This window comes from Pelodiscus sinensis, chromosome 17 (genome assembly GCF_049634645.1).
Source record: "Pelodiscus sinensis isolate JC-2024 chromosome 17, ASM4963464v1, whole genome shotgun sequence".
NCBI lineage: Eukaryota > Metazoa > Chordata > Testudines > Trionychidae > Pelodiscus > Pelodiscus sinensis.
The window spans coordinates 35,884,254-35,904,296 of NC_134727.1; the positions used below are offsets into that span (position 1 = coordinate 35,884,254).

At 55.5% G+C, this 20,043-nt stretch overlaps 1 protein-coding gene across 1 annotated transcript in view; it reads right to left on the reverse strand.

Moving 5' to 3' along the window:
• Nucleotides 1-1,093: 1,093 nt before the first annotated feature.
• Nucleotides 1,094-20,043, reverse strand: part of CCDC69 (coiled-coil domain containing 69) — a 35,572-nt gene continuing 16,622 nt past the window's right edge. The window contains exons 2-9 of the mRNA XM_075900577.1: nt 17,180-17,252; nt 14,243-14,370; nt 9,875-9,962; nt 7,974-8,047; nt 6,684-6,785; nt 6,046-6,165; nt 5,222-5,319; nt 1,094-4,505 (exon numbers count right to left, since the gene is read on the reverse strand). Of these exons, the coding sequence (XP_075756692.1) occupies nt 4,337-4,505; nt 5,222-5,319; nt 6,046-6,165; nt 6,684-6,785; nt 7,974-8,047; nt 9,875-9,962; nt 14,243-14,370; nt 17,180-17,252 (852 nt within the window). The 3' untranslated portion in view covers nt 1,094-4,336. The remainder of the gene's footprint in view (nt 4,506-5,221; nt 5,320-6,045; nt 6,166-6,683; nt 6,786-7,973; nt 8,048-9,874; nt 9,963-14,242; nt 14,371-17,179; nt 17,253-20,043) is intronic.

Sequence of the window (20,043 nt, forward strand, 5' to 3'; positions counted from 1 at the left end):
GGGAGAATCCCAGCAAGGATCGTCTCTCCTCAAAAAACCGGCGGGGGAGTCAGGAAATCATTGCAAGGGCTTTCTGCCTTCCCCTCCCATCGGAAAGACGTCAGTCAGCCCCCGTGGGACCACTGGGGCAGCTGAAGAGGGAAACACCCTCTGTTGCCCAACGGCCCGTGTTAGCACCGTGGGCTTCATAAGAGTATGGCGAGGGCGACCCACAGCAAGATCGAGCGCCGGTCGCCGCCCCTCACACAGGAAAGGGCGTCTCGCCGACTGTGCTTGTACACAACCCAGCAAGGAGTCCTGGCAGCCTGTCTCCACAGACCAAAGGTCTCGGTAGCCAACATCTTTCCCTTTCTCTTAGTGTCGGGGGCAGAGGGGGGCGGACCTGCTGCAGGCTGACTCCGGGCTGAGCTCCAGGACCATTCCAGATGGGTCCCATTCTGGTTCCTGAGCGTCTCCTGTATGCCAGGACTCGAGTTTAACCCCCTCCCTTCCACTCACAGGGCAGGTTCTCGGCCTCCCATCCGTGCTGGGGCAGATAAGCTAGAACCCTCCCCCTGGTGAAGACGAGGCTAAAGCACTGTCCCGTGCTGCCTGTGGCTTGTGTCAGCTCTGGCACGGAGGCCCTTCCACGGGAGAGACCCAGCCCACGGGCCCGGCTCTCATCTTGGCAGCATCGCCAGCCTGAGAAGACAGGCCGGTTCCAGACAAACTCTTGGCCTTCAGCCACAGGGTGGGTGGGAACCCGGACTTCCTGAGGGGCTGGAGAGGCAGCTTCCCCCCTTTGTGGGCGGAAAGGGGGGTCTGCCCCTCTTGGGTCCTGCAGCTACTTTCCTTTTTGCCTGGACTGTGTCATGCCTGCTGAAGAGGACAAATTCATCAGGGCTGCAGCCAGAGGGCTCTAGACTGGACCTCCAGGCCAACCTGCAGGGCTGCTGCTGGCCAGGGAAGTATCGGTGAGGTAAGTAGCCACCTGCCTTACCCCAAGGAGGGGCGACCTCCGGGCACGGCCTTCGACACCATCCCACGACAGCCACCTGGAGAGCCACGGGAGCAACGTGTGACTCAAGCCAAATAAATCCCACACACAGGCCTCCACGTGGCAAATACCAACGTCATTCTTTGTGCCTCTGCCTTACACAATTGTATTGTTACAGCCTTTACCACATGGGCCTACTGTGGACACACACACACACACACACACTTTTAGCACATGGGTCTGCTATAGATACACACACACCCACCCCTTTATCACATAGGCCTACCATGGGCACATACACACACGAACACTTTTAGCGCATGGGCCTACTATAGACACACACCCCTTTACCACATAGGCCTACTGTGGGCACACACACAAACACACACTTTTAGCACATGGGCCTGCTACAGACACACACACGCACCCCTTTACCACATAGTCTACTATGGACGCACACACCCACACACTTTTAGCACATGGGCCTGCTTTACACACACATGCACACCTTTACCACTAGGATTGCCAGGTGTCCGGTTTTGAACTGGACAGTCCAGTGTTTGAGCTTTCTGTTCGGGAAACACATTGAGAAAATAGAAATGAGAGAACAGAACTGCCCTGTATTTTCTAAATAAGATGTCATGTAGATTGTGATGTCATGTCTCAAGTGTGTCCAGTATTTTTGTTGAAACCATCTGGCAAACCTATTTACCACATGAGCCTACAGTGGGCGCGCGCGCACACACACACACACACACGCACACACACACTTTTAACACATGGGCCTGCTATAGACACTCACAGCCACCTTTACCAGGTAGACCTAATGTAGAGACACACCCCGTTTTACCACGTAGGTCTACTTTAGACACACACTCCCCTTTAGCACATGGGCCTGCTTAGAGACACACACACACACACACACACTAAGGGCAGTCGGTGGCACTAGCTAACACTCCAGTTGGTCTCTTCCACAAGCATTTGCACGCCCAGTGGAACGCACTTGTGTGCATCCAAGCAGTTGTCAGCTCCCCAGCCGTACTGCTCTGGGCCGCCATCTCCTGTAACCCTGAGGGGCACGGAGGAGGGGGAAGGAACGAGAAGGCAGCCAGTGGTAGGGACACACACCATGGGCACTTAGAAAGAAGCCGCACATAGAGGAGTGACAGACACCACACAGTTAGCAACCTCTGTTTGGTTAGTGCAGACCCTGGGGTTCTCCTCTCAGGCTCTGTGCTCTTGAGCCAGCTGTATGGTGGCACCCAAACATGGCTCAGGTTCTAACTCAGCCGAGGGTGGATTAACCATCTGCCACCAGCGCCGGCTTTGCTAACAGAGGTTCCTCGTCTAAGATGGGCGTTGGGACAGTCTCTGAGCCCTCTGTGAGGAAAATGGAGCACGCACTTCAGGCCACATTGTCGTGACATATCCTACGACCATCATGCTTCTCCCAGCCCACATTCCTGGATCGTAAGGCCAGATGAGATGACTGGGGTGGTCTTGTCCGAGCTCCTAGACAGGTGTAGCTTCAGCTCTCCCGTCTGCTGGTGTAACACTCTGCTGGCACTAGGGCAGCTGCTGCCGTCAGTGTCAAAAAGAAGGATTTTCCATCCGTGTGCAGAATCATTTTTGTTATGTGCACCCAGGCATGTGCAGAGGTGCACCACCAACAGAACCCCATGCTGCCAGCTGTGGGAGTCTGTGGGCACTCTGCCCATTAGCTAAGCAGCACTGGAATCTGTCCTGGGTGGCTGCCCAAGTGCTCAGCTGAGAGGCGCTAGAGCGAGGGACAGGCATCTGCAGCAGCCCCCGCAGAGGGGAGACTCCAGCGAGGAAGCCCTGGGAGGCGGCGCTGGGACACGAGAGCAAAAGAGAACGTGGCAAGCCTTGGGCTGAGCCCCAGCAAGACGCCAACGGGAAGGAGGGCGTGGGCTGGAGCAGGGACACTGAGGCTGCTGGGGAAGGCCACGGGAGGCAGGGCAAAGGCAAAGGCGATTCCAGGGCAGCGGGCCCCCCCGGAAGGTTTAATATAGAGCTGGGAGCCAGAAGGGACCAGCACGGCAGTAGACAAGGGGTCAGGGCCGGGTCAGCCCAGCCAGAGTTCGGTGATGCAGGGGGAACTGAATGGGGCTAGACAAGCAGCTCTGCTCACAAGAACAAACTTCCCAGCCTCCCTCCATAGTCCCATGTAACTAGTCGCCGGGCACCAGAGACCCTGGCCACGTGCAGCCCAGCTCCTCTCCCGCCTGCAGCTGTGGGATGGCTGAACCAGGGGGCCCCTCCTCACAATGCAGCTGTCCAACCTCCCCTCTTCTGCCCCAGGCCCTCACTGGTTCAGTGTCGGCTTCTACCGCCAGGCAGTTCCCGGGGTCGGGATATAGGCAACCTTACGGAGCTAGAACCCTCTGCCCCCAGAAAGCCTGGGCAGTGACAAGCGCTGTCCACCTCTTGCTCGCCACGTCACCCTTCCCCATCCTCCGTCGGCCCAGGAGACAGTCCCCAGTTGGCCGTCTGGCTCATCACTCCGGCTGGTTGCTATCTGCCAGCAGCGCCGGTTCCGGGAACAGCCGGCGAGCTGCTTTGCCTGCAGCCGCTGTTGCTGCTTGGCCAGCAGAAAGTGCTGCTTTCTCCTCGTGTCAGCCCTGAGCCTGGCCCACACCTAGCACGTTCCACCTCTCACGTCCCTTCCTTGTGGGGATGCCCGAACACCAGAGAGAAAGGCCCAGGCGTCGCCTCTCCAGCTGCCTGCCCGTGAGCACCACGAAGCCGCCCGGGACCGAGGCTGGGTTCAGCTCGGCGCTATTTTAAACATCCCCGGCTGAGAGGAGCATCCTTCACGGTGGGGCTGCTCAGAGACCAACCCAAGCTGCGACCGTCAGCCCCGGAGCCTGAACTAAACGTCCCCCAAGGCGGAGGCTGTTCAGATGCAGGGCTCCGGGGCACGCCGGTCCTTCCCCATCCTGAACGCTCCGGAGAACCCCTTGGCTTTCCTAGCTTGGGCCCCATGTAACCTCAGCTACTGCCTGAGATGTGAAGCTGGGTGCAGCCCAGACACCTCACGCCGCTCGTGTCTAGCTTTTGGGGGTCTCTCCACTCCCCCACGTTTGGAGTCAGACCGGGGGACACACAGGAGGAATAAAAGCACCTTGAAAAGGTCCCAGGAAACACGGCTCTGTCCCTTTGGAGGGAGGACGTCCCCAGGGGCGGGGAGTCCTCCGGGGCTCCCCTCCACCAGAGTCCCCATGGCAGCAGCTCTGGACTTGCGTAAGAAAGGAAGGGCGAACACGAGGGTGGCAGAGTCACTGGTTCCCCTCGCTTGCTTCCTCATCCCAGCAGCCTCTGTCGCCGCTTCCCGGAGCACTACGTGGCGATGAGGGGCACCTCGCTGGAGGCGACGGGGAAGGCAGGGGAGGAGATGCCGTTCAGGACCCGGTACAGCAGCTCTTCCTTCTCCCGGTGAGCCTGCTCCCGCAGCTGGGACTCCTTGTCCAGGGCCTCCCGGACCACCAGGAGCTCATTAGACAGTTGCCTGCAAAGAAACGGCAGGCGATGCAGCTGAGCCGGTGGAACAAGCCCCCCCGAGTGAGAGAGAGACGGGGAAATCAGAGACCGGCGAGCCGTTCTCCCTGCTGCCAAAGGAGGCCAGGGTGGCGGGCCCGAAATGGTCTTGCAAAGGGCTGCGGTGGGTTATATTCACGCCCGGGGCCAGCGACGTGCTGGGCAAGCTCAGAGCCAGATGGGGGCTGTGCACACCCAAGTTCACGCGTGCACAGACACACGAGGGGTGCTCAGGCTCATTTAGGAGGTGAACCGGTTACTCGCCAGGGTCAACCGGTTAACCTTGGAGCAGCCTCCGGCCTGCAGTGCCGGGCAGTGTGGCAGGCCGGTGGAGAGCTGCTCCAGCCCTGCCGAGCTGCCGGTTACCCATAAGCAGGAAGGGTGATGCTTGGTGGTTAACCAGTTAACCTTTCCCCTCCTTAATACACACCCATATATTCACCAGAGCTGCACCAGTGCTGTGCGAAGTCAGGCACCCACAGGGGACTGCTGCACCTCGGCCCCCTACCGCAGCACCCCATAACAGCTCTGTTCAGGTCCCTCCCTCTGGCCTGCCGCTTCCGTGCTTTGATGCCATCTCCCCTGCTGTGTGCTCGGTCACTGTGCCCAGTTCTCTTCACCCCAGCCCAGAGCTCAGCTTGTGAGCTCCCGCAGGTACGCTGGACTGTACCAGGCTGCAGCGCTTACCTGGTCACTTTCAAGTGGTTCTGGGTCTGAACATGCAGGTCCTCATTCTCCTGCTGAAGGGTTTTCACTTTCTCCTCCAGAAGCAGGTTCCTCTCCATCTGTGTGGTCCCAGAGGGTTTGGGAAGGGAGGAATCAAAGGAGAGGTCAAGGGTCAAAAGGGACATGGATCTGGCACCAGACGATGCCCTTCACTGGCTAACGACGCCCTGCCCAAACACCAACGTAAAAACATGGAGGATTCCTAACAAATTCCACCGCTGGGCACATTTAGTGAATCACCAGCAGCAGCCTTGCCAACTCACGGAGGCTGGCTGCACTCACCGGCTACGTCTAGACTGGCATGATTTTCCGGAAATGCTTTTAACGGAAAAGTTTTCGCGATCGGGGCTTTTTTGCGGAAAACAAGTCTCTGCTGTCTACACTTTTGCGCAAAAGTTTTTCGGAAAAAGACTTTTGCCTGAACGGGAGCAGCATAGTATTTCTGCAAGAACACTGACAATCTTACATGAGATCGTCAGTGCTTTTGCGGAAATTCAAGCGGCCAGTGTAGACAGCTGGCAAGTTTTTCCGGAAAAGCAGCTGCTTTTCCAGAAAAAGTGGCCAGTCTAGACACAGCCACCGTCTCTGCGGGGCACATTCGCTTGGCAGAGAGGCCAGCCAGGACAGGGCTGCCCACAAGCAGCAGGTAATCCAGAGGGGAATGCGTCTGGACAGCGCGGTTTGCATTCCGGCAGGCGGCGCGCGCTCCCGGAAGCTGTGCTTTGCTTTTCCACCTCTGCTCTCGCTGCCCCTGGAAAGCAGCGAGGAAAAAACACCCAACCCACCACCATTTCCAAGTTGAGCAGCTTCTTGTCCAGGTTATGGATGCGTTCGTTCTTCATCTCGATGACAAAATGAAGGCTCTCCAGTTCTTGCTCCCAGAACCGGCTGGGGCTCCCATAATCCTAGGAGAGGAGAAAGAAAAGGGATGAGTCCTCCGCTGACTGGAGAGGATGGGGGGGCTTTGTTCCTGAACAAAGGGGAGCCAAACGTGACAACAATGAGCAGGCACAACGGTCCAGTGTTCTCAGTCCTGGACTGGTAGGATTCTTACCCCAGAAAACGTGCGTACACATTTCATTCAGACCTACCTGCACCACTTTACGGTGTTTGCACCACCTACGTGCAAGGAGCTTCAACGTAATGCATATACTAGGACCCTTAATTTTCTTACGGTCTATGTTCTATCCCTTTGCTTGCTCCAACCCGCTACAGATTTACCAGGCACTAAGAACACTGCCTTCTCCAGATCCGGTGATGGGGTGTCTTCGACAGAGGCCTTGCCTTTTCTTTTGGTGACAATTTAGCGCACATAGACGCTTCTAGGACTCTGCGAATCCAACAGGCTTGCGCCGAGACCCTGGCAAATGATGGATTAAAGAAACACGCTCCAAGAGGTCAGAGTTTGCTTGTTTTTCTGCACCTGAATATGTTTCTTATAGTCTCTGCTCAAGATCGATTCCTCCACCCGTTTCATCTTCTCTTGGAAGGATTTCAGCTGGGAATTCAACCTGTCGATCGTCTCCTGGGGGAGAAGAGACAGGAAGAGGGGCGTGATGATGAGCCCTGTTGTATGACCTCCTGCTCAGCAGGGGCGCTGTTCAGATAAGATTGCATTGGACAGGGGTGGCATGAGTCAATCTGCAAAACATTTCACCACGAATAATGAAGCCCCAGGGGGCCATCCCATAATACAGTATTTAATGGCAGCAGGGAGCAGTTCCCACGGTAATGCCTTCTGCCATCATGGCTGCCTTGGTTACAACGGGTTCGTTGGTAACCACAAGAGAGATCAATTTGTGATCAGCACTTCCTGGGTCAGTTGTAGAAGAACAGACTCCCTGCCGCTGCCAATTCTGCTACAAGCATGGCAGTTTGGTAACTCATTTGCACCAACCTTTCACATTGGGAGTGCTCAAGGTACCGACTTGCCTGCTGGTAGAGATGTGCCAGCCAAAACCGGAGCTCTGAGCACCATGAATAGCGCGGAGGCATTCCAAACACAGCCCCTCTTCTGAAGCCAATGTTTGCATCTGTCCCCTATGCCAATAATGGTGTGATGGGGTGCAGCCCCACACTGGCATACAGGGGGTTAACAGAGCCCTCCCTGTGCAGGAGGCAACCAATAGGAGAGGGACTACGAGGAGCAGCCAGCAGGCCTATATAAAGAGCTGGAGGATGGAGCAGAGTCAGTGACTCCCTGGAGCACAAGGAGGGAGAACTGGGTGTGTTGTAAGTAAGTGACAGAGCATTGCTAAGCAGGAACAGGGGAGCCAGGGGAACTCCAGGCTGGCCGGCTGCTAGGACTGGTACGCTGAGGCAAGGGTGAAGAAGATGCTGGGGCCATGTGGCACTTTTCTGATTGAGCCAGGGAAGGGCTGCTTTATGGTTTGGAATGTAAAGCCCTGGTGGCCATCTTGATTTAAACATCTGCTGCAAAATTAAGGCAAGCTCACTTTGTGAGGCGCCCCCAGACTCGTGGTCACTCTCACAGGCGGCCAGCCAAGGTTGGTGGACTCTGGGCAGCTCAAACAACCTTTGTTCTCTCAGTGTGGCTTTTGTGAAAGTGAGGGGCAGACAATGCTATTCTGCTGCAATGATAGGTCAGGCAGGTGCCTCACAAGCTTTCCCCCAAGCCCTGAATCTGCACTGAATCTAGAGAGCTCTGCTCCACGGGGACCGTCTCAGCAAGCTAAAGCAAAGGGGGCAATACCTGGAAGGAAGACTGGGACCTCTGGTAGGATTCCCTCAAGAGCAGCGTCTCCTGGTCGTGGGCCCTCTGGAGTTCTGCAGGGGAACCATACGGGCAATGTCAGAAGTGGGCGACAGGAAAGCAAGCCCTGCCTGATCCCCAATCCCACACAGAATGGTGGTAAGCGGCACTAGCACAAAGCGTTTTGGGGCTGACGGCAGTGGACGTGCAGTTTCCTGGAGCAGCCTTGGAGTCCGGAGCTCCTTGGAGGACTCCCTCAGCTACAGTCACAGAGCTCCTAGGTGAGCGATTGCTACGCTAAGGAGAGAGGCGATATGCTGCAGAGGGAATGCCCCATTCACAGCCTTACTGCGGAGACTGAGAGACCAGATCACACATTGCGGGCTGCAGTGTAAACGTGCCAGCCCAGGAGCTCTCTGGAAAGCCTCTAGCTCAAGAGGCTGCCAGGGGGCCAGAGCCAACGCACCAAGCCACCAAATCCGGCCCACGCCCCCTCGCCGGAACCCTTGGGCAGAGATCAGTTCAGGTTTTAGGAAGCCAGCTGGTCTCTGCTCCCCACAGCTGGGGAGGGAGGAGAAAGACTTCTCATGCTCTTCCCGCCCCCCAGCAAAATCTCTTAGCTGCCATTGGCCCATCTCTCAGTTTCCGGCCAATTGGAGCCAAGAATTTTTGCTGGGAGCGAGGACAGTGTAAGAAGCCTTTTCCCTCCCTCCTCATCCCCCCTCCCTTTTCCCCTCCCTCTCATACCAGAGCAGAGCCATGTGCAGCAGCAAGCCACCTTCACCCAGAGCCTGCCTCTGGCACCCCAGCCCCTCCCTTCCCCAACCCTCTGCCCCCCCCACATACCCAAACCTTCTGTCTCCTCCTGCACCCATACCCCCTCCCAGATCTGGCACCCCCATCCCCTGCCCCAGATCTGGCACCCCCATCCCCTGCCCCAGATCACAGTCCCCTCCTACCCTAGGTCACATCCCAAAATCCTGCATCCCAGTGCTCTGCCCTAGGTCACAATCGCCTCCTTCACCCAAACTCCCTCCCAGACTCCATTCTCCCTCCTGCACCCCAATCCCTTACCCCAAACTCCCTTCTGCACCCAGCCTCCATCCCAGACCCCACATCTCCTCCATTCATATCCTGGAACAGTGCGGCCCTCGACCACTTTCCAAAATCTTGGAGTGGCCCCCCCATCAAAAATTACTGCCCACCCCTGTCTAGTTCCAAGGGAAGGCGTTTCCTTTTTGAAGAATTTTAGGTTAATTTCAGGGCATTGGCATTGCAAGAGCAAGATCTCAATTTTCCAAACGTTGGGTTGGGTTTCTACAAACACGCCATGATCAGTAACACAATGCAGAGTCGTTTCTCCTGCCGGCCTCTCTCCAGGGCATTCTCCCCTCTGGCTTGATGGGGTGATGCCAACATGCCACTAAGTAAACACCCTCAGGGCATCAAGAGCATAACAGGAGACAGTATGGGCAATTAAGAGGGCATGGGAGGTAACTGTCAACTGGCCAGTCAAAGAGAGAGTGGGGAGAACTCTTGGACATGTAGCATCCAATGACAACATTGAATATTTACAGGAGTGATTGGCCCTTGCTCAAAAGAGCCAAGGGGGTTGGAGAGAAAAGATGCAAGAAAAGGCCTGAAAGAAGTTTTAACCGTAGCAGCAGTGGCATAGAGCAATCCATTTTTCCATCCAAGTGCAGAATAAATTTTGTTATGTGCACCGAGGCATGTGTTGATGTGCACCACCAATAGAGAGATACATGCTGGCTGTGCGAGTGCTTCTCATCAGCTGGGTACCATCTGAATCTCTCTTGGGTGGCTGCCCAAGCACTCAGCTTACAGGGAACGCTGGTGCAGAGGGAAGCCAGCGCCCAGCTAAGGAGAGACTCCGGCCTTACCTCGGAGGTTCTCTTCATGCTCTCTCTTCAGTGTGTTGAACTGCTCCGAGACCTGCTTTTTAAGCACTAAGTCTCTTTCCTTTTCCACCTAGAAACAAAGTGAACAACAAGGCCTGAGTGGCCGGGGATTTCAGAGACATCCAAGTGTTCCTCTGTGCAGTCTCTTATTCATCTCCTGGGCAGCGGCTCCTGTTGCTATTTTAATGAATTTCCTTTTGGTGCTTATGACAGCAAGGGGTTAATATCACCGCAGCTATAGCAGGGGAGGAGGAGTGTCACGCACAGCTGGGCTAGGACAGCTGACCTGCAGGGCCCCGGACTTGTGCAGAATTTCCTGGACAGCTGTCCTTGTTGCCTAAGCAGGTGATATCAGGAAAAGGGGGAGTGAATGGCCAAGCTCCATTTTCCTCAGCTGAGGCTGAGCTAGGCAGGGAAATTTTTGGTTCAATTCACAACAGGAGTTCAGGGGGGAAACCCAGCAAGTGAGGGAAGGTTGGCGAGTGAGCTCACCTTGCAATAGCAGCTCTTGTATAGCGGGGCGAGGTGCAGCTTCCTGCTCTGGGCGTTGCGAGCTGGTGAATGGGTCGCAGCACATCTTAGCATAGGGGTGGGCAATAATTTTTAATGGGGGGGCCACTCCAAGATTTTGGAAAGTGGTCAAGGGCCGCACTCTTGCATGATATAAATGGAGACGCGGGGTCTGGGATGGAGGTTGGGTGCAGAAGGGAGCTTGGGGTAAGGGACCGGGGTGCAGGAGGGAGACTGGAGTCTGGGAGGGAGTTGGGATGAGGCAGGCAGTTGTAACCTAGGGAAGGGGACTGGATTGCAGGCATTTGGCATGAGACCTAGGCTGGAAAGGGACTGTGATCTGGGGCAGGAGATTGGGGTGCCAGATCTGGGAGGGGGTGTGGCTGTAAGAGGGGGCAGAGGGTTTGGGTATGTTGAGCGGGGGGCAGAGAGTTGGGGCAGGAAAGCCACAAGCAGGCTGTGGCCAAGAGACTTAATTGCGAGCTGCCAAACTAGCCTGCCTATGTGCACAGCTTAAAATGTTTCCCAGCCTGCCTGGCCATGTGCTTCATGAATAACTGAACCCAGGAGGGGGCGTGATTCTTCTTAGCTGCCTGTTATTCTAACAAGTAGCTCCCATTGGCCGGTTTCTACCAGAAACCGGCCAATGGGAATGTGCTGGGGTGGAGCGGCTCCTAAAACTTCCCCCCCTCCCCTCCAGTTTTAAAACAGAAACGGAGCCCTGCAGCCACGTTTCTGCACATGCAGGGCAAGCTGGGGAGCCTGCCTGGGGCTCCCTGCTGCCTTTGCGGGCCGGATCCGGTGGCCTGATGGGCCAGATCTGGCCCACGGGCCATATTTTGCCCAGGCCTACCTTAGCACCTCTTAGCCTGGAAGGGCCAAATCCGAGCAGTGCAGCGACCCCCTGGGCACCAGCTCCCAGTGCCAGCCCTCAACTTAGGGGCCGGATCCATGTTTTTTTACAGCCATTTCTGAGATTTTTGGAATTTCAATGTCATGATTCCTGTGATGTCCATGACAAACTTGGGGCCTTCGGGATCTAATGGTGACAACTAAGGGTGCGAATCTTAACCAGACCCCTGCTCACTTGTATGACCTTCAATATCACGTATTACCCTGTTATAGACACCTCTTGGGTTTTGTTACTTCCACTCCAATTCATCGGAGGAAGTGGGTTCTACCCACGAAAGCTCAAGATTCTGTACTTTTAGGTGAGCTCCTAAGGCGCCACAGGACCACTTTTTTTTGTTGTGTAAGCAGGTTAGAAATGCGCCTCAGGGATCCTGATCCTTCCTGGCACACAGTCTCCATGATGTGGCAAAGCCTCCTGGGAAGAGGTGGGCAATAATTTTTGGCTGGGGGCCACGTCAAAAATGTTTGACGTGGCCCGAGGCCGGGCCAGAAGGGGTGGGGCCTAATCCGGGAGGGGTGGGGCCAGAATGTTTCCCACTAGGTACCCGTGCCCCTGGGTGGTGAGAGCTACGCGAAGCCTCCTTCCCGTCCTACCCTCGCCCTGCGAAAGGCACATGGCACCTCAAAGTGCCACGCTCTGCTCGCAGGGTGGAAGACGACGTCACGCGCTCCCCTGCCCCCAAGTCCTGATTGGCCCCAGGGGCGGGGGACCTGTGCAAAGCTTCCCGCGCCCTGCACGAGCGTACGGCTCTTTGAAGTGCGGTGCGCTCCTCGCAAGGCGGGAGGGAGGGCGGAGGAAACGTTGCGCGCTCCTCCTGCCCCCAGGCCAATCAGGGCTTGTGGGCAAGGGAGCGCATGATGGCTCCTCCCACCGTGCGAGCAGGGTGGGGTGCTCCAAAGCGCTGCGTGCGGCTCACAGGGCAGCAGGAAGCTTCGCGCGCTCTCACACCCCGAGGCCCTAATTGGACTCGGGGCGGGGGAGCAGCAGGGCCTCCACGGGCCAGATCCACCCGCTTGGTGGGCCTGATCCAACCTGCGGAGGCCCTTTTGCCCACCCCCGCTCCAGGGTGTGTCTATACATCAAAGTTATTCCGAAATAACTATGCGAGCATCGACACCGCCATTCCGTTATTCTGAAATCATTTCGAAACAACGGGCGGCTTATTCCTAAATCTGTAAACCTCATTCTACAACGAACAATGCCTACTCCGAAAGAGCTATTTCGAAACAAGGCGTGTGTAGACGTTCCACTTCTGCTATTTCGAAATAGCCCCTCACCAGGGCCATTCTAAGTTATTCCTCCTGGGGCTCTACATCGAGATAACATGTCTATATTAGGAAAGCCGGCCTCGGACTAATGTTGAGGCTTCCCTGCAGTGTAGACTTGCTATTTCAAAATAAGCTATTTCGGAGTAACTATTCCGGAATAGCTTATTCTGAAATAACTGTGCAGTGTAGACAAATCCCCAGGGACTTTGGAGGTTAAGAAAACTAAACAAGGCAAACACAGCGGCTGTGTCTAGACTGGCAAGTTTTTCCGCAAAATCATTGCCAGCTGTCTACACTGGCCGCTTGAATTTCCGGAAAATCACTGACAATCTCCTGTAAAATCATCAGTGCTTTTCCGGAAATAATATGCTGCTCCTGTTCGGGCAAAAGTCTTTTTCCGAAAGACTTTTGCACAAAAGAGCCAGTGTAGACAGCATAGTAGTGTTTTCCGCAAAAAAGCCCCGATGGCGAAAATGGCGATCGGGGCTTTTTTGCGGAAAACCGCGTCCAGATTGGCCGTGGACGCTTTTCCGCAAAAAGTGCTTTTGCGGAAAAGCATCCTGCCAGTCTAGACGCGCTTTTCCAAAAATGCTTTGAACGGAAAACTTTTCTGTTAAAAGCATTTCCGGAAAATCATGCCAGTGTAGACGTAGCCAGCATGTTTATTGCTCTGTCAGCATTGGTATATCTGTCCTGTAATGACTAGTTTTCTATAGGATCATTCATCTCCTGGGTAAGAACAAATCTGAATTGTGAGCAGGCCCAAAACATCTTTATAAGGAACCCTGCCCAAAACTGATGGATTTAAAGTGCCTGCCCCAAGAGCCCCATTCCTCTGTTGCTACCTAGTCCTTCATTATCACAAAGATGTGGGATTTCTGCTGGTGGTGACCTAGTGGCTCAGGGGAGGCTACACACGGGGAGGGGCAGTATTTCAAGTAGAAGGCGCAACGGGAACAGATGAGAGAGCGTCACTAGCTAAGGGGAGAGAAGCTGGCTTTGATGGTGGAGGACATGACTTGGATCTCTGCTGCCAACACAAACTGCATCACAACCAACCCACTTGCTGACGTTTCTCTCCTTTCCTTCCCCCTGCTGACAGGAAAGATCAGAAGCAAATGGGCTGAAACTCACAAGAGGGAGGAGGAACAGCCAATCAGGGCCCAGCAGGCCTATATAAAAAGAGCTGTAGGACGGAGCAGGGTGGGTGACTCCCTGGAGCACAAGGAGGGAGAACTGGGACTGGGTGCTAGCACTCTGTACAGAGCAGGGCCAAGCAGGAACAGGGGAGCAGCTGATACTCCTGACCCCACTGGAACTAGGCAGTGCAGGAACTCTCATGAGTGCAGCTGCTGAGACCTCCTGCTGAGCCCACCACGCCTGGGGAAGGCACACAGGCCAGCTGGCTGTGATTGTGAAATCAGGGCCAGGAGGGGGAAATGTCAAAGCCTGCTAGCCGATCCCCCAAAGGCTCTCACGCCGACTGGTGTCTTTGGAGACTCCCAGGTAACCAAAGTCCTGCCGTAGCCTACTCCACAGCTGGGAACTTGTGATCGTGCTGCAGAGGGAGCGCCAGGAAGCAGAAGCATGGATGCCAAGGACCCTGTGCCAGGATCCAAGACAGATACCCTTGGAATGAGGAAGCCTCTTTGATCCAACCTGAATTTTAATGTCTTCGGTCAGCCTCTCCTTTTCCTCCTGATGTCCTTGTAGCAGCCGCGCAATATCACTCTTCTGTTCCTCCACCAGCATCGCCTTCTTCCTCTCCTCATCCTCGGGCAAGGGGGCTGCAGGGGGTGCAAATGAAACATAAATGGCTAGACCGTGGCTGGCTGGTTTTGCGGACAGGAATCCGGGGCTGCTCTCCACGCAGTCACCAGCCTGGGTCCAGTCATCAGTGCTTGGTGGCGGTTTGGTGGCCCACATAAAATATGATCTCAGTCTAGTTCCTATGGGACAACTACCCACATTACCGCTGGTACTAATTAGCTAGCACCCACTGGCAGCGTGTGCTCCGCAAAGGGGACAAGTTTTGAAGAGACTCACTTGGCCTCTCAGCTAAGCCCAGGGCTGAGGGGTGTGGCCGCTCTGTCTCACTGCACAAGCATGTCTCATTTAGGTCTTGCTTCCCGCCAATTGTTCCCAGTTTCTGCAAGCAGGTTGGACCTCCCTAGTCCGGAATGAGGGAATTTTCCGGATCAGGGGAGGTCCCCTACCACCAACCTACCAGGACACTGCCCCTCCTTCCGGCTAGCTCCGCTCCAGCCCTGCTGCTACAGGGTTTGGGCTTGGCTCTGGTTCACTGCTGCCAGCGGGCAGGGGCTCTCCGGGGACAGCGCTCCCAGCCACTGCGGCCCTGTTTCTATCCTGCTCCTGCTGCACCCAGATGGGGCTTCCCGGGGATGGGAATCGCCGGCCCCGATGGTAGGACAAGAGAGTCCTGGATTTAGGAGGTTCAACCTGAGGTTGGAGCAAATCATTTCCAGCCATTGGTTGCCTTGTGAACAGTCTGCTACAGCTGACTGCTGCATGTGAGTGGTCACTAGGTACAGTGTCCACTTCCTGACTGGGTGACTGCAGCTATTGAAACAGGACTTTAACCAATGGCAGACACTGTTGCTGAATAACTCCGTGGGTAGCGAGCACTAGACTGTAGTTCTCTGCCTGAGCCAGCCATTCACACATAGGGCATTAACTCTGAACAAAGCAACAATATGCCTCTCCGTAGGCCAATTCATCCCACTGGTGTACAGACACCAGCCCCTCCAGCAATGTCCCTCTATTACTGGATCTCTGCTTCTTTAGGGACAGGACCAGAGGTGAAAGGAAGCGGGTGCACACTGGTGCATCGCTCCGGCAAGAGCTGGTTGAGCTGCACAAAAGCCAGCAGGGAGCTACTTAAAGGGGTGGCAGGGACCCGGGTTGCAATAGGACCGGACCTGTCACAGATGTTAAGTTACTTTCACCGCTGGGCGGGACTGTTTGTTGGGTGGGACGGCTTGGCCAGCTCTTGCAGTGTTTTGAGCTTGCCATTTGTGGTATTCATCTGCTCACACGTAGGACTAGACATCAGTCATTGATTTCTCTGTCCATAAATAAACACTAAGCAGCTTCCCAGAATCCTATTTGCCCGTTTTCCTGGGGCAAGCAGCTTGGGTTTTCACTCCCTTCCCTCATGACTTCATGGCATTTTCAGAACCTGCTCGCATTTTCACGAGCACTGGTGTCACCCAGGCATTCGAGAGTCACTAGCAGGGTCAATCCATGAACAGCAACATGTGGAATTTGCTGCTCACTGTGAATCTCTTTGAGTCTCGTTCCTGGACAGCATGGGGGAAAGTTTACACTGCAGACCCTGCCAACACCAGCCTGCTTTCTGGATAGACGGACTTCTGTGGTAGCAGCATGACAGCGTTTATTAGCATTAGAGGGGCTTTCTGCATAGTTCCCCGGCGGGTGTAAATCAACATTGCTCCACGGAGTCAATGAAGCGGAACTAATTTACACCAGATGAGGCTATAGATCGTTATTTCTAGCCTGGCTCTGCACTGTGCAGTTTGTCTCATGCAAACTTTACAATATTTCCACGTGAACAAGGATGCCTTTCCAGGAACGCACGCCAAATACTCTGTCAATTTCTAAGGCACTGTGCGGGATAAAGTGGAAATCGCTTGTAATGTGCTTTTGTTTTCTTATGCTCTTTGCCCAGCTCCCGGAGGGTGCCAAAGGGCTGTATTGGGGGCAGCGAAAGAGACAGAGGTATTGTGTCATGGGCCTGTTGGGGGCGCCAGGAACGGGTTGGCTGAAAATGACCTGTATCAATGGAGGGTCTGCATAGACAATGGAAGTTTCAAGGATATTGGGATTCCTGAGAAACTCCGGCAAGCAGAGTGTGAGAACTCCGCGTAGGTCTGTTTTGGAGGCACCGAGGCGAGGCTATGGGGCCATAAGGAAATAGCGGGGCCCCGTGGGAGTCTGCCACATAGAATCGGGTTCTCCAAGGGGCTGTTTAAAACTGGTGGGTACCATTGGATGTGGGGCACTGAGACACCATGTCAGGTGGGACTAAAGCCAAGATCCCCTGGGAAACTGGAGTGAGAGAATCCACTCTGATTTAACTCAAGTCAGTAAAGAATCTTTTTTGGGTTGGGGGCCCCTGACCCAGAGAAAAATCAGTGGGAAGAAAAAAAAACCCCACCTCACCTCACTGACATGGCCCCCAAATCAGAAGCAGAAAGGCGCTGCATTCCCCTCACACACCAGAGCCTGGTGGAGGTGGTGGGGCTAGTAAATTAGTAAAGTTTGTGGGCCTCTTTAGGTTTTGGGGTGGGGCCAATAACAAGGGGTTCAGTGTGGGGGGGCTGCTGGGAAGCAGATTTGGGGGGTTGGGTCTGGGCGGGAGGATGCAGGAGCGGGTTAGGGGTTCGTGGATCTGGGAGGATGCAGGAGTGGAGTGGGGGTGCAGGGCCTGGGCGGGAAGGGGGTGCAGGAGTGGGATGAGGAATCTGGGTAGGAGGTAGGGTGCAGGAGCAGAGGGGGTGCAGGGGCTTCTTCTCCCCGCCAGACACAGCCTGTGGGTCAGAGCCAGCATCTCACCATTTGCTCTCTTCCCGGCCGTCAGCTCTTGGGAATCCTGCTGCCCCTTTGGCTGCTGGGCTCTTAGGTGTTTCTGTGGGAAAAATAAGAGAAAGGGAGTCACGAAATGCGGGGTGGAATGGAAAACCATGCTGCTTTGGGGCACAGCTGGGACCGGAAGGGAATTGTGCCATGGGAAGAAGTCCCTGAAATCAGTCCCCCTAAGAAAAGGACGTGGTGAAGGGTCCCCCTGGCTGCCGAGCTGTTTAGCAGTCCCTCTCCATGAAGGAGCTGCAGCCGCATTAAGAGCCCAGCGAGGACCCACTGCACCTGGAGTGCTGCTCTCCAGCGCCAGACACTGCCACTGAAACGGCCCCAGACCCTTACATTTGGTCATGGGCAGCTCAGCCGGCGACTGCCAAGCCTGTGTCGTACCCCATCCCGGGCGAGTTCTCTCCCTAGGGAGCGCAGCATCTCTGCTAGCTCCCCCATCGGCCTCTGACTGTAGCCGGCTACAGCTCCACGGAGCCCACACCGCCCTCTGGGTGTGACGGGACGCGACACGCTGGCAGGCCCGACGGTGGGTGAACTCCCAGCCAGGGACGGCAAACTCCACTCCCATCCCTTCTCTCCAAAGCCCCACCCCTTCTGCACCCCTGCATCCCATGGAGCCAAACCAAACCCCCACCACAGTAACCAGCCTCGCCCCCCCAGTCCACTCTCATGCAGCCCCAGCCTTCCTGGCTAGCTGGGCAGCCACAAGGCCCCAGCCTTCTCAGCCTACTGGAGCGCAGGTTGGCCGGGCAACCACGCAGCCTCAGCCTGTCCGGCCCCAGCGCAGGGGGACCAGGTGCAGCACGTCCCCAGCCTTGGAGTGCCAGGAGGCCATGGCTGCATGGCCAGACCCAACCCCCAGTCGCCTGACCCCCTCCAGCCTTCAGCCCCAGGGCCTGACCAAGAGCAGCGGCAGCCTTCTTCACGCAGGGGGGAGAGCGGAGCATGGGTGGGGCCACCCCTGTCTTTTTGGGTAGGCAATGCCCTCCTTTGCCTTCCTTACCTGCTGCTAACCCGGGAGCTCTCACGCAGAGGGACCTGTGGGGAGAGAGTCTGCAGCATGTAGAGGGTCACCCATCAAGAAATCCCAGCAGAGGGACACGAAAGTGGCTTACATGGGCCTGCTTGTTTTCTCTCCCTCCTCGCTCAGGCTACTCACTTTCCCACTTAGCCCTGCTTCACTGTTTGCAGAAGTGCTCTGAGGAGAAGGCATGAGGAGACACCCCTACCTGTCCCTTCACCCTCCCTGCCACACACAGATGTACACCTCCTTCCACGTGCTCATCTTACGCAGCCCCCAGCCACAAGGACAGACTAGAAGATTTATTGCCTTTCCACCTTTTGAACGCCCCCACCCCCCCATCAGCCTCACCAGCAGGCCAGCTGCCAATTGGGACCCTCCCGTTTCGAGGTACAAATCTGACTTTCCTAGGAAAAGAGAAGCCTAAGGGGGGATATGATAGAGTCTATAAACTCATGACTGGTGTGGAAAAAGTGAACAAGGAAGACTTATTTACTTGTTCCCACAATATAAGAACTAGGGGTCACCAAATGAAATGAATAGGCAGCAGGTTTAAAACAAACAAAAGGAAGTTTTTCTTCCCTTCAGCGCACAGTCAACCTGTGGAACTCCTTGCCAGAGGATGCTGTGAAGGCCAGGACTTTTATAGGGTTCAAAAAAAAGAGCTAGATGAATTCATGGAGGTTAGGACCATCAATGGCTATTAGACAGGATGGGTAGGAATGGTGTCCCTAGCCTCTGTTTGTCTGGAAATGGATGATAGGAGAAGAATCACGTGATGATTACCTGTTTTGTTCCCTCCCTCCCTCTGGGGCACCTGGCATTGGCCACTGTTGGCAGACAGGACACTGGGCTACATGGACCTTTGGTCTGATCCAGTATGGCTGTTCTTATGTAGTGTCATGATCAGCACCACTCCCCCTCCAACAGCTCCTGGGATGGGGGACTGGACAACATGAAGCACCCGTACAAAGAAGCCGTCGGTGTGAGATAGGGGTTTAGTGCCAAACCCTCTGGCGCTAGAGGGCTGGAAACATTTCCCAGTGCTCTTGCTGTGCCCCTCCCTTTAGCCCATCTTCACGCCACCTCTGCACGCCCGGGCTGCTGGACAGCTTATGAGCCAGTCAGAGCCCCAGGTCCGAGAATGGGAGGCAGGTCTTCTAGCAGTGCCCACAGACCTGTCGCTTTTTATAGCCAGGCGCAGAGCTTAGAAATTGCTTGGGCTAGGCCACGGAGCCCGTGCAGGAATGTGACATGAAAAAACAATCCTAAATCAAAGGCACTGACAGGGAGAAAGGCCAGAAACAAGACCTCCGAGTATCTGGCACCGGCAGAGCTCTGGGTCTCGCTCCAGTTCAGACAATGACATCCTCATCGGAGGAATGCTTTGTTAGCGCATCGGCTCCTGCTGCCAGCCCCACGTGCGAGCGCTGGGGTCTTGTCACAGTTTCCATCCGAGCCGCCTTGTTGCACGGGGTGTGCAGAACTCAGATTTGGGAGCTTGCTTAGGGGATAATCGCAGCAAGTCCCGTTCCAGCCCCGGAGTTGCTTCCAACTTGTCCAACTGCCGAAGAGCAGCCTTGCTCCCTCCCCAGTCCCCTGCTGCCAAACCCTCCAGCCATGGCAGATCTGACGTGGTGTCAATCAGGAACAGCTCCCGTGACACCAGCGGCGTTACACCCGCGAGAAATGGCACGAAGAGAAACAACCTCTGCGCTCTGAGGCGCTGAATTCACTAGAAACACTTCTGCAACCCAGCTGGACGCTTCAGTGTAGCTACATAGCTGCGACAGGAGAGGTTCTCCCGCCG